This window comes from Myotis daubentonii, chromosome 13 (assembly GCF_963259705.1).
Source record: "Myotis daubentonii chromosome 13, mMyoDau2.1, whole genome shotgun sequence".
Taxonomy (NCBI): domain Eukaryota; kingdom Metazoa; phylum Chordata; class Mammalia; order Chiroptera; family Vespertilionidae; genus Myotis; species Myotis daubentonii.
The window spans coordinates 56,473,868-56,487,849 of NC_081852.1; the positions used below are offsets into that span (position 1 = coordinate 56,473,868).

At 41.3% G+C, this 13,982-nt stretch overlaps 1 protein-coding gene across 1 annotated transcript; it reads left to right on the forward strand.

The window, feature by feature from the left end:
• The first annotated feature begins 236 nt into the window (after positions 1-236).
• PNLIP (pancreatic lipase) lies at positions 237-13,545 on the forward strand. The gene is made up of 12 exons (XM_059661524.1): positions 237-351; positions 1,453-1,607; positions 2,497-2,619; positions 3,815-3,949; positions 4,681-4,792; positions 6,066-6,185; positions 6,302-6,421; positions 6,977-7,095; positions 8,770-8,899; positions 10,338-10,446; positions 11,009-11,173; positions 13,423-13,545. Exons 1-12 carry the CDS (start codon positions 306-308, stop codon positions 13,502-13,504), a joined length of 1,416 nt encoding a protein of 471 aa, XP_059517507.1. The 5' UTR covers positions 237-305; the 3' UTR covers positions 13,505-13,545.
• The last annotated feature ends 437 nt before the right edge of the window (positions 13,546-13,982 follow it).

Below are 13,982 nucleotides of genomic sequence, written 5' to 3' on the forward strand. Positions count from 1 at the left end.
AAGTGCTGTGGAAAACTTTACCTACTCTATCAATTTTGGTTTATTTATGATTAAAACCAGAAATGCATCCTTGGAACCGCTCAGAAAGATAAGGCTTGTCTATAAAAGGACCTTTAGGTGCTATCTGGTTGTGCGCGGGGCCTGACGAAACTGCCACGGTGAGTCGGGAGCATGTTTTCCAAGCCTAATTTATTAGTATTTCCCTAAACCCCCCCTTCCCCCCAAAGATCTAACTGGACTTGAATTATGCCAATCTTTTGAAAACTAACTGAGCCCAATTCACTCCAAATTTTAACTTTGTTTAGATGCTTCCAATCTGGACACTTTCGCTGCTGCTGGGAACAGTAGTAGGTAAGTCAATATATTTATATAGTGTTCAGTCCTTTCAGGAAGGGCTATGATAGCTGAATTCAAGCCACAATGGGGACAAGGAATAGAGCAAGAAAGGTGCATGGTCAAGAGCACAGGCACCCGGAGGAAGGTTGCCAGATGAAAGCTCAGGCGCCCAGTTAAATTTGAATTTTTGATAAACAACAAATATGTGATCATTCTCTCTAAAAAAAAATTCATTTTTTATCTGATACCCTGACTTGTATTTTTAGTGGCTAAATCCAGCAACCCTAGCTTGGGGTCATGTGGGGTTTAAACCCTGATTCCAGCAGCCACAAGTGTATTTCCATGAGCAAAACTCCTGACCTCTCTGAGCCTCACTATCGTCATCTGTGAAATGGGCATATACTACCACTCCTCTCATAGGATCACTGTGAGACTTAGGTCACGTAAGTCACGTAAACCACCTGGCCCATGGTAATACTTAGAGAATATAGGCACCACAAGCTACTACTCCTACTCCTACTGTGAATCTAGGCTTTGTCTTCCTCCAAAACCCTTCCTTTGTGTTGTTCTTTGGGGTAATATTTAAGCCTAGAGTTGAGCAAACCATGAATTTTCTGTTTGATGTTTGTGAGGAGCTTCTTCATCACGGAATCCAGGATGCCCCTTTAACATGGGTCAGGGACCTAAATACTCAGCCACTCACAGATATCAGGTTTGGGCCTTTGCAGGAAATGAGCTCTCTACCCAAAGCCCAAAGCCAGAAGGTGGCTACAAGGAGTTGAGAGCCTCACCCCCTCTACCAAGGCCTGGGGGCACCAATGGCTCGAGAAAGACATCTGAGTTGAGAGGCTAAACGGGACCCCACACAGCACTGCACAGAGAGATGAAGGGGGTGCGTGGTCCCACATGGTAGAGATGGGGAACAGCACCCGTCTTTAGCTTGGGCATTGTCTATTGACACTGTTTTGTGACTGTGTAGATAGCAAAATGCTTGGGGATGAGGAGGAAGACAATGAGCCACAAAATAGAATTTAACTCATACTTTGCCATAGAGACCATTTAAAAAGAACATTCTGGTTAAACTAATATCCTTGAAACCCGTCTGGGTGATTGCAGGGAAAGAAATCTGCTTCCAAAGACTTGGCTGCTTCAGCGATGAAGCCCCCTGGGCAGGGATTGTGGAAAGACCCCTCAAAATATTGCCCTGGGGTCCCAAAGAGGTCAACACCCGCTTCCTCCTGTACACCAATGAGAACCCCAACTCCTTTCAGGTACGAGTGCTCGTCGCTTTCAGAGCTCAGTCCCATCTGCTGTATGTGATAAGGACACTGAGTTTTAAGTCTTCTAAAGGGAATATGTCAGTGGAATGTACATCTTTGCAGATTTTTGTGAGCTTCAGTATTATTTTATGTAACTTTGTTTATAGAAGGTCCAGTACCTTGACATTGTTCTCATCCTACCTGTATGGTACCATTTATGGACATACAGGTGTCCCCAAAAATGTGTACACACTTTAACAGCTGAACCCTCAATTTTGAAAATGAAATGTATTTTAATAAACATGGTCTTTATAATTATTTAAAGTGTGTGTATACATTTTTGAGGATCATATATATATACTCTTCCAACATATTTTTTTAATCTTCACCCAAGGTCATGCTTAGGGAGAGGAAGGGAGGAAGAGAGGGATGGAGGGAGGGAGGGAGGAAGGGAGGGAGGGAGGGAGGGAGGGAGAGTGAGAGAGAGAGCAAGAGAATCGAAGCCCCAGCCCACATATGTGCTTTGACCAGGAATTGAACCGGCAACCTTTCGGTTCATGGGACGATGTTCCAACCAACTGAACCACACCAGCCAGTTTCTTCCAACATATTGTACATATATAAAATCCAGACACACCCAAACCCTTTCAGTGCACGGAGGTGAGCCCTCTACCACCAATATGTTAGCAGACATATCCCAAGTTGCACAACTGAAAAAAATATTGTGACTTGGGAAGCAGCGACTTGGTGCTGGTTGCAGACAGCTTGGTTGAAATGGGAGAACCATCACTCACAGGCTCCCACGCCCGGGCAATCTTCTCCTACCACCTCCCTTTCCTTACAAACTGTTCCGCTGGAGTCTGTGAGAGACTTGACATTAAACACTTTTCTCCCCAAACAGGAAATCCGTGCAGAGCCATCAACTATCGAGGCCTCCAATTTCAAAACAGATAGGAAAACCCGTTTCATTATTCACGGATTCATAGACAAGGGGGAAGAAGGCTGGCTGGCCAATATGTGCAAGGTGAGACGGGGTCCTCTCTTCAGGGAAGATTGTTCAGTGTGATCATCAACCATGGGGATGGCACAGCCCCAGCAAATCAGGACAAATGCTGGCCATGGTGACACTGGAGGGGCCTCTGGTCCTGCTGGCCTGGGTGTTCAGGGGAGGTCCAAGAGGTGGAGGCGGTGCAGAGGGCCTGGCACCGTCAGGGTGGCGAGATTGGTGGGCATTTGGAGGCTCTGGGTAGCAGTTATCCAATAAAGAATAGATAGATATTTCAAAATTTAGCAACACATGTTGCCGTACTGATACAACAGGAGTTGCATTGTCCATAGCTTTAAGTGTTCTCAGTAGGTTTTCATTGCTAGGTAAGGAGCTAATATAACTTAGTAAGCCCAAAAGAATGAATTTCCCTTGCTACTCTGTGATCTCCTATGGTGGCAATATCTAGGAAAACTGTGTACTAGTAGCTTTTTGTTTCCAGCTTCTGTTGTTGCCATGTATTGTGATCCTGTCTTCTTTCATTTGTTTTTGGCTGTGTGCCCTGGTGTGCCCTGTGAAAATGAAGGGTTAAGAAAAGTCAGAAAATCAAATAGAACAAAATTCCTTAGGAATGGCTAGGTAGCTGCTCAAGGAACATTATACAAGAGAGTGCATTTCTCTAAAAACTCTGGTTAGTTCTTCCATTGTGGAAAAGCTTACTCATTTACCTTCAACATAGTTAATATTTAAGGGGATCCTAACATGGCCTTTCATTCATTCATTCATTCATTCATTCATTCATTCAATAAGTATTTATTGAGCACCTACATGTGCCAGGAACTTTCAGGGCACTGAAGATACAGCACGAACAAGAAAGGCAATGTCCTGCAGTGTGTTCTGGTAAAGAACAATGTAGTCTTACGACATCATGAAGCTCTAATGACACAACCCACTGTACCACAGTTTATATATTTTTCCCTGAATCAGTGTCTATGCAACTGTTGCAGTAGAAATCCCAAGAATCCAGTTCCGATTATGGCCAACACTCCAGTTTGGAGTCAATGTTAAACTTTAAAAGGGAATCTATATCCATAACAGACTAGAAGTCCGTTATGCTCATTGCTTTGGGGTTATCAGCAAGCATGATATTGTAAATCCTAGTCCTCACAGGTATTCACTGGAAAGTGATAAAGATTCTGAATCTCTTACCCATGTATTGTGTCTCTCCCACCAGAACATGTTTCAGGTGGAAAGCGTGAACTGCATTTGCGTGGATTGGAAAAGTGGCTCCAGAACGGGCTACACACAGGCCTCACAGAACATCCGGATTGTGGGGGCAGAGGTGGCCTACTTTGTGGAAGTCCTGCAGGTAACTTGTGTGTAAAACCCACGCACGTGGCCACTCTGGATTCCCTTCCACAGGACAACAAAAGTGCTGTAGGTGTGATCATTGCTAGAGACATTTCTCTACTGAGGCTGGCTTTCACCTTGGTTGAAAAAAAATATAAAAAAGTCCAGATTGGGCTGCATCAATATGCCTACTGGGGTCAATCAACTAGTTTTTTTTTAAAATGTGATATTATTCAAGCAACCAGGTAGACTGTTTCTACTGAATTCCCCCAGTATTTCTCTTAATTGTACCAGTTATTAAACCAAGTTGACATGGTAATGTCAGCCTCAAGAGTACACTAGTTTTTAAAAAAAATTTTAAGAGAAGCACAGTGATAACAAGCTAACCTGAGTTGTTAACTAAAAACAAAGAAGATGTTAAACTTGAACGTGCCTAAATAATTGCTTTCATTATTATTTTCTGATCCAAATACGTACTTTATTGACTCTGGGTAACCATTCCTCGTGTCCATTAAAAGGTCTCTGTATGTCGGAAAACAACAAAAGAGAGCCCTACTTCTACCTGTTTAAATGTTAAGCCCATCACCATTTTTTATCATATTTAAATATATATATACCTCAAAATTAATTGCTTTGAAGGGGGAGTATGTCTTCTTAAATCTCCGGTTTTCAGTGGCTCCCCTTCTGTATCCTTCTTGAATTCCACATTCTGAATCTGCAAACATTCTGACAACATTTTCTTTCCAACAGTCAGCATTTGGGTACTCGCCTTCCGATGTCCATATCATCGGCCACAGCCTGGGTTCCCACGCGGCCGGCGAGGCGGGAAGGAGGACCAATGGGACGGTTGGACGCATCACAGGTTGGTCAAAAGAGTAAACACTACACGATTAGACGACATGTAGCCCACATGGTGTCTGAAAGGATGGAAATGTGGTGTGTTTTTTACCAAAGTAGGAGACAGGTTTTCACATTTTCTGAATTGAGCCACATGATCAGTGTCTGCTGAGCCCTTGTGGATTTTTATGGCTCTGGTCTTCAGCTTACAGAGTTCTGTTTAACATGTAAATATTGCATGGGACTAAAATGTGAATTAAAAGCATGTAGAGGTCTTATTCATATCTATTTTCCCTTTTTTAAGCATTCACAAAGGACAAGTTTCAGGAATAGGATAAACAGCATAAGTTATAGATTAAATAATAAATAGAATTAAACCCAAAGAGCTCAAAAATGTATCACAAATTCTATTCTGCTTCAATAGCAATTGGTAATGAGCCCAATTGTCATCAACCACAACCCAAGAGCTGAGTGGGGGGCAGGTGGTCTGGTGGCCCTGGGCTACCAGTTCTGCATGATGCTAATTAAACGATATGATTTTACAAATCTCAGGCTCCTTGCATTTGGCCAATGGGGTCCCATGTTGAATACCCAGATCCTACAACAAACCTGTATGTTTATAAGAAAGACTTTGTTATCCTGCATCTGAGAGCTGACTCTAGAAGCAACCACTGCCCTCTTCTGCCCTCCCCCTCTCAGTTTCTTCTTAGTACTTTGGAGAAGTTGGTTACGTTTGGCGTGGTGGATACATCTGGAACGTCTATCGTTAATTTGCTGGACATTCTTTAATAATTCTTTCCCATAGTCTGTAAATGTGTACAAGAGCCTAGTCAGCCGGGCGCTGTGACAAGCTGTGGTCCTGGTGCCCTCATGGGAGGCTAGGGTATAGTGGGGCCTGGTTTAGCCTTCAGCAACTTTTAGAGACCAGTGTTTCCCAGAGTCTGGCTCTTCCCTTATAACTTCTGCTAGTGATTAAGGTTATTAGCCCGCAGTCACCCCAATAAATTTAATGTAGAAATAAAATGAAAAAGAACAGTGATGGGGATTGTCTTAGTGACTTAAGTATTCATAAGTGAAGCAAAATCCTATGGTTTGAGGAAAATTCACTTTAATGCAAATAGTAAATGAGACACAGATTTGCCTTCAAGAAATGGTGAGGTAGGAAAGAACTAGCTTAACTCTTTCGTGCCTAACTCGTAATGACCGCCAATGCTTGCACTCAGGTCCGTAACGAATGGACACAGGTGAATGCGCAGGTGCGCTGATAGATACTGACGTCACACATCCTGCTTCTTTAGGTTTGGACCCAGCTGAACCTTGCTTTGAGGGGACACCTGAATTAGTCCGATTGGACCCCAGCGATGCTCAGTTTGTGGATGTAATTCACACAGACGCTGCCCCCATCATCCCCAACATGGGTGAGTTCCTCAACTGGTCTTCCTAGAATGGTTTCTGAGTCTATACGTTAGTGTGTTTTAGAGGGTTTTCAGTTCATACAATAACATCATCTTTCTCATATTTTGAAATTCCTCAGGATTTGGAATGAGCCAAACTGTGGGACACCTGGATTTCTTTCCGAATGGAGGAAAAGACATGCCCGGATGTCAGAAGAACATTCTCTCTCAGATTGTTGATATTGATGGGATCTGGGAAGGTAAAACCATTGTGTGCATGGCAGGTTTTTCTTGGGGGAGGATTTGTGTTTTGTTTTGCGAAACTTGCTGAATATTGTGACATTGTACAGGACTCACATTTTCTATCACCAAGGACTTTTACTTGTATTCCCCAAGATATGGGGTTTTCATTGGGGGAAGTGGCATGAGGAGAGACTGACTGTAAGAAAGAAAATGTATTTGTAGTCAACTTTCCAAGGGTCAAATTCAGGAAATGCATTGTTAAGTATCAATATGGACCAATCTTTTCCTTCTAAAGTTATTTTTCCATTTTTTTTTTAAAAAGCAATTTTTCTAGTTGCAAAAATTGCTATTTTTCATTAGCTATGGCCTAACAATTAGCATCTTGAACAGTACTTAACTTCTGATTTCATTACAAATCATAAATACAGTTCATAAATGTTTTTGTCCTGTGACCACCATGAGTTCACACTAATTAGAGAAACCTATTGAACAACTTAACTCCATTCTGATCATGACATTAACTTGCAAGGATAAAATCTGTCACTGATGTGGAATCATGTCTGATTTCAAAGGCTCTCGTGACTTTGTTGCCTGTAATCACCTGAGAAGCTACAAGTATTACTCCGACAGCATCCTCCACCCTGATGGTTTCACTGGCTTCCCCTGTGCCTCTTACAGCTCTTTCACTGCAGTGAGTAGACTCCACCTGGGCCCTAAGGGATTTTGTGAGCATCATTTATTGTGGCTGCTGTCGTTCACTGTCCCTGACACGCATTCACTGGATGTCACTCTATGACTGCCACATTACCTCACCCTTTAGTTCTACAGATTGCTTTTAATGGTGAACTTTAAGGTACTGGAGAACTTTCAAGAAATGGGCTTGTCTACGGAAATGTCTCGTCTGCCTTACTCTCTCGCTTCTGCCCGTGTCAGATAAACACTCAGTCTTGTTTTGGAAATAATTCTAGCTTAAAAAAAAATAGTCTATGGAAATCTGGGTGTGTGGCTACAGGATGCTGATAAACATGGTAACCTTGTCTTAAATGCTGACTTTATAAAACTGTGTAATAACTAGAGGCCCGATGCACAAAATTCGTGCAAGGGGCTCAGTCCTCGCAGCCCTGGCTGCCTCTGCCAGACCCCAGCAGCAAGCTAACCTACAGGTCGGAGCGTCTGCCCCCTGGTGGTCAGTGTGCATCATAGTGACTGGTTGAGCGGTTGAACAGCCTGACACTTAGCAAATTAGGCTTTTTCTATAGGATAGTCTCAGTCTTGCAGATTTCTCAGCCTTTCTCTCCAAGCTGGCAGTGGTCAGGTGATCATGCTGGTGGTGATGGTCAGCATGTGTTGGGCAGAGGGAGAACTTGGGGGTCCTCCCTATTGATGGGCCCATGGCAAATGTCTGCTGGTGAATTCTGGGGACATCCACTCTTCTGGCTCAGGCAATGCCCTCAGAGAGCTTTGGCCATTCCTCCTGGCTGGCTCAGTGCCCCCTTCGCATCTGCTGGATGCAGACCCTGTACTCGGCCCAGTCCCTGTCTGGTCCATTGATCCAGGATGGAGCAGCCTTGCCTTCCTATAGTGGGAATTTCTATTTCTCCTTCCCACTCTGTTCCTTCCTTTCCCTCTTTTCTTCCCAGAATTCCTTGGCCCACAGTTCCTATATGATATCCATCTTTTCTAGACGCCAACCTTATGGCTAAGCTTTTACAACCAACTGGGGCATTTCTCTCCGCTCGAGAGAATTCTGAGATCTGAATTCTTTTTTTTCTCTCTCTCTTTTGATTAAGGTATTACATATGTGTCCTTATCCCCCTATTTCCCCCCAACTCCCCCACTCATGCCCTCACCCCCATGGTGTCTATGTCCATTGTGAGATCTGGATTCTTTACACTTTTATATGCTAAGTGGGAGCTAAAGGAATTGAGGAAAACCCGACTTTTGAGCCATTGTCCTCCTACTGGGTCCTATTTTGGGGACCAAATGCTGATGATCACCTCTTGCTCTGTCCCTTGCAGACTTTCTAAAATAAATTCTAACCACCTGTAGGCAGGTGGATGTGTTGGGGCCATGGGAGCAAGAGGAAAAATATTAAAATATGTATATGTAAATATAGGCATAAATTCCCTTTTGTGTGGTTTTTGTAATTTTGTTAGTATTGTGTTACTTAACAGTGAAGTTGCTGACTCGTCGTTGTAAATAATGAGATGCATTTCTAACCTTTGCTGAGACACTATTAAAGTTCTCTTTTACCATCAGAACAGAATTGGTTTTAGAATACTCGAACTGTAACAACACATGGGTCAAAGCTGACGCACTATCATAAGAAAGAGCATCCCCATCCATCACTTGCTTATTTCCCCAGGACAAGTGCTTCCCCTGCCCGACTGGAGGCTGCCCACAGATGGGACATTATGCTGACAGATATGCGGAGAAAACTAAGGGAGTAGGCCAGACATTTTATCTAAACACGGGCGACGCCAGCTATTTTCCCCGTAAGTCTCTACTTGATTTGCCTCAAACTCTTCGTGTTATGTATTTTATCACGCCCAGTGAAAATGCGCAAAATTGCTTTTCTGTACAGAAGTTTTAAACTCCCCTCCCCAACATGGAAAAATAATCAAATGCTGTGCTCAGCTAATTTGGATAGTAGTACAGAGCTTGGGGACTGAACTATAAATGAAACAAGAAATTCTTCCTATTTGATCCTGGAGGCTGCTTCTGCCCGAGACCACATTCAGTCAAAAGTTTCACTGAGCGAAATTCAGAGGTTTCGTACAGAGAGAAAAGTAATCCAGGCGAGAGATGGCAAGGTTGTGGGAATCGAAAGGAATGAGCAGATTCAAGAGATATCTATATTTAGGGTTGCAGACTCTGCGGGTGCTGGGACTTGGAGGATGTGTGGATGGTCAAGTGTGGGGACAGACTCCAAGTTCCTCTTCTAACTAATAAAGGAAGAAAACTATTTGGTTAGGAATCAAACTAGCTGCATTGTGAAAACTAAAGCCAAATGTTATCCACTCCCCACTCCCAGCTCCCATCCCCCGCCCCGCCAATAGCCCAGGCTAGTTCAAAATGGTAAAAACCGATAGTTTACAATTGAGTAGTACCATAAATTGGTTACCACAAATTAATACATTTTCAATGGCAATGGAAAGTTGAATTGTAGAATTTTTAAAATAAATGTACACTCTTTAGACAAAAGAAAGAGATAATGCTACTATAAAACTGAAGTAAACTGATGAAAATGTCATATTTTCTACTATGTTTTAACATAAAGTTCTTTTAACATTTAAGAATACATTGTCAGGTTAAAGAAATTGAAAGCAAAAGATTTACCTTTTCCCTTGTATTAAAATCTATGGACTTTGGAAAGAGGGCATGCTCCTCCCCTCCCGCAGTGCCTGTCCTCTGAATGGTTAGATAAAGGAATGTCTGTGGCTCGGAGAACTACCAACACATGTATAGGCTGTCCCAAAATTCACGCAAGAAGTAATTTTGATAGAAAACACAGGTTTATAATTAAAAATTGTAAATTTTTTATTGATTAATAAAGTATACAGTATAGGGTTATGTATGGAATAGCACATTGGGTAAATGGCCTCTACGGCTTTGCTGAAACATACACAAAGCCGTGATCTTCATTGGTCGTCATTGTCTCTGCTCCTGGGCCATAATTAGTACTTGGTAATGCTTATCAAATTGAAGGAATTGAAATCAAAGGGCAACAGATATTAGAATCTGATTCAATAAACCAAGTAAAATTAGGCTTTTATTTTCTGTTGTTGTTAATGCTCACGCAAAATTCAAATCTTGCGTGAATTTTGGGACACCCTATATAAGTTACTCAGGGTGCAGCAGCAGTGAATTCAACTTAGCCTGTTTTCAGTGTCTTCTCTGCAAGCTGACCTGTTGCATTCTGCCCCCATACAGGTTGGAGGTATAGGGTAACTGTTATTCTGTCTGGAAAGAAGGTCAGAGGACACGTGCTAGTTTCTTTGTTTGGCGACAGAGGAAACTCTAAGCAGTACGAAGTTTTCAAGTGAGTGAAATACAACTCTAAGCTTCATAAGTGTTGGAATACCTCGCGTATTCAATGTATGTTATGGACATAAGAGTTGATCCATTACTAATGAGCATAAGCTACTGCCACCCATCATCAAAAGGAAGAGGTGATTTCACCCTTGCACCTTCACACATTTCAGAATTTTGTTTCTAATTTTTCTCTCTGCTATTTCCTGAGAAAACCCCTGATGTTTACTGGGATGAGTGGCATCTGATTTATAATCAGTAAAGAATAATTCTGTCCACAAAACAACTGGGGAAAGATGATATAATGATGCCATCATTTATTACATTGTGAGAGGATTAGTGACTAAATCATGTTTGAAGTTTTATTAGTAGTAAGAATGACTTTAAAGTAATATGAGTTATTGATGGCAGACAAGCTAACACTGAGCATACATGTCTGCATTTATTTAATACATTCAAATGACAAATGTACCATCAGTTATTGTACTAGAGATGCGAGCTGGTTTTAGAAATACATCTATTTATGTATATGCATGTAAATTCATGTATGTTTTTACTATTTAATTTCCAAGGGGCATTCTCCAACCATTCAGTATTCATACCAATGAATTTGACTCAGATGTGGATGTTGGAGATTTGAAGAATGTTAAATTTATTTGGTATAACAATGTGATCAACCCAACTCTACCCAAAGTGGGAGCATCCCAGATCATGGTGCAAAGAAATGATGGGAAACTGTAAGTAATAAAAATCCGAAGAGATTTGAAGTATTGAATCAGATTTATAGTTCTATTCCCACTGGAAGTTGATTTTAAGTTAAATCTCTTGTGATGGTTCTCCTACATCCCACCCACACCTGCTTCCTCGTACCTCTTGTTTCTTTAGGATAAAGAGCAGAACTTTAGGGAAACAACTTTGATAAATTTGTAGATGAGTGTTGTGTTATCTAACATAAGCGGTGTTAGAATGAAAATCTGGTTTCATGATTTAAGATGAGAAACTTGATGTTATTCAGCTACTATGCCTTGTGCTATGTGTGTGCTTAACATGTGTATCTTCCCCAAATGTTCTGGGTTCACCCAATTGCCACTTAAATGATCAGAAAAATATTTAACTTGTCAAGGAATACAAATAGGCTATTCTGGATCATTAACCCTCTTACTGAAAACAAAGGTCAGCCTTTGGTTCTAACCAAGACTAAAGTGTGTGTGAACCAAAAGATATTTAGCAGAGTGAAACACCAGAAAAAGTGAGCTGATGATGTTGATGGTCAGCACAAAACCACTAATAGCCCAGTGATTTGAATATAAAGCCAAATTCTGAGGCACAGTGTTATGCTTCTTTTGTCATCATGGTCCCCAGTCCTCATAAAAGCCCAATGAGAGGGCTTTTGCTTCTGGCAAAGATGGAATAACAGCAACTGGATACACCTTCCCAACTGGAAAACAACCAGAAATTCAGATAAAAATATATAAAATAACAGTTTCTAGACATTGAACATTAGGCAACAAAGGAAAGTGACCCCCGAGAGATAAGAAACAAATAAGGTAGACCCTTACAATTGTTTCAGATAAAAATATATATTTGAATAAATTTTCAAACTTGGTGAAACTATAAACCATTAGGTCTCAGTGATATAACAAGAAACATGAAGAAAACTAACCAACACACATCAAGATCAAATTGCTCAAAACTAGTCATAAAGAGAAAAATCTTTAAGCAGCCAGAAGAAAAATATGCATTACATACAGAGAAATAAGGATAATAATTACAGCAAATTTCTCATCGGAAATGCAAGTGAGAAGACAGTGAGACAACTGTCTTAAAGTACTGAAAGGAAAAAAAAAACCTGTTAACCTAGAATTCTATACCCACAAAAATATCTTTCAAAGATAAAGATGGAATAAAGACTTTTCAGATATATAAAAACTAAAAGAATTTATCACCAGCAGGTCAACATTAGAAATGTTAAAGGAAGGTCTTCAGGTTGAGGGAAATAAACCAGTTGGAAAAGACAAAAGAGTGTATACATCTTTAATTTCAACTCCTGGTAAAATTCTATACAATTCAAATGAGTCCATAGTGACAGCAGATCAGTGGTTGCCTGGGGATGAGGGAAGATGAAAAAGGATGGGAAAGAAAGATTATAAAGGAGCAGAAGAAAAATTGGGAGATGATAGATATGCTTATTCTCTTGATCGTGGAGATGGGAGGTAGTTACTATTATTATCCCCATTTTACAGATAATTAAATAAAGGCTTAGTGCCAGAATTCATATGCAGGAAATTTGACTCCAACATATTCTTAACTACTATAAAATAAATTCAGTTCACCTTTATTCATATATAGTTATTGTGTGCCCTTCATTCCCTTATCAATATTAGTTTTTAAGTTTTAATTTGCCATTTGTATGTTGCCAGCCATTAGACCACAGGGGAGGAAATGAAAATGAAGAGAAAAGAGCATTTTCTGAGGACTTGTATGTACCAGGAAATTTATAATTATGCTTATATATTAAAGAAAATTAGCCCCAAAGCATCCCAAGTATTGTTCAGTCTTAATGAGCACAATTAGTCATTTCAGGTCAGTTACTAGTCAGTTAAAGTAGGAAGGCCTCGCCAATGGAACACCAGGGCCTCAGAATTTTTTCTTTTGCTGACTTCTTGTCATGCTCTTGACCTTACACTTCCTCAGTTGTGTCGGTTGACAATGTGCCTAGTGTTTAGTAGGTGTTTTTAGAATGTAACAAGTGAGTCTTCCCTGTCCTTTGAGGTGTCCAGCAACACCTCCTCTCTACTGTTGCACAGCCCTGAAACAAAACTGGAAAGGAGAATCCAGTCCTTTATGCAGAAGAGAGGTCTTCCCTCCGCCAATGTCTGGTCTCGAGCACTGGGTGTGCTGGAGAGGAGAGCAAAGCGTGGCCTCCTGCTTAACACACCGACTGCGGGCCACAGGGAGTCGACTTACCATTGTTTTCTCTCCGCAGGTACACTTTCTGTAGCCTAGAAACTGTGAGGGAAGATGTTCTGCTCACTCTCACCCCATGTGGGGAGCCTGCTGACTTCTGACCACTAAATCTTATTGCTAATAAAATCTGTTGGTGAAGCAATACAGTCCTTTCTTTGTCATCATGAGTTCATTTTTCCAATGAAACTTTTGGATACGGCGATTAAAACCTAAAGTTTGGAGTTAGTCTGAAGAAGCACAAGTGGCGGTTGAATTTTGCTACATATGACGTGGCATTGAGCTGAGGAATATTGTTTACTTGATACTGACACATGGTCCATTACCTACTATTACTGATGTCAGTCTGATTACTTAGGGCAGATGTCCAGGTCTAAAATGACCCCCTCTTGGTGGGTACCCCCCTTTGCTGCTTTATCCATCTGCTCCTACTCAGACATCTCAGGAGAGATGACACATAAGGAGGTGAGGACTGGGGATTTCCAATTCTCCTAACTGTTCCCAGTGGGGCTCCCTCAGACTCTCTCTTCTCTGCAGCCTCTTTGATTTTTCTAACGTACAAATCAAAGATCCTCCCAGTGG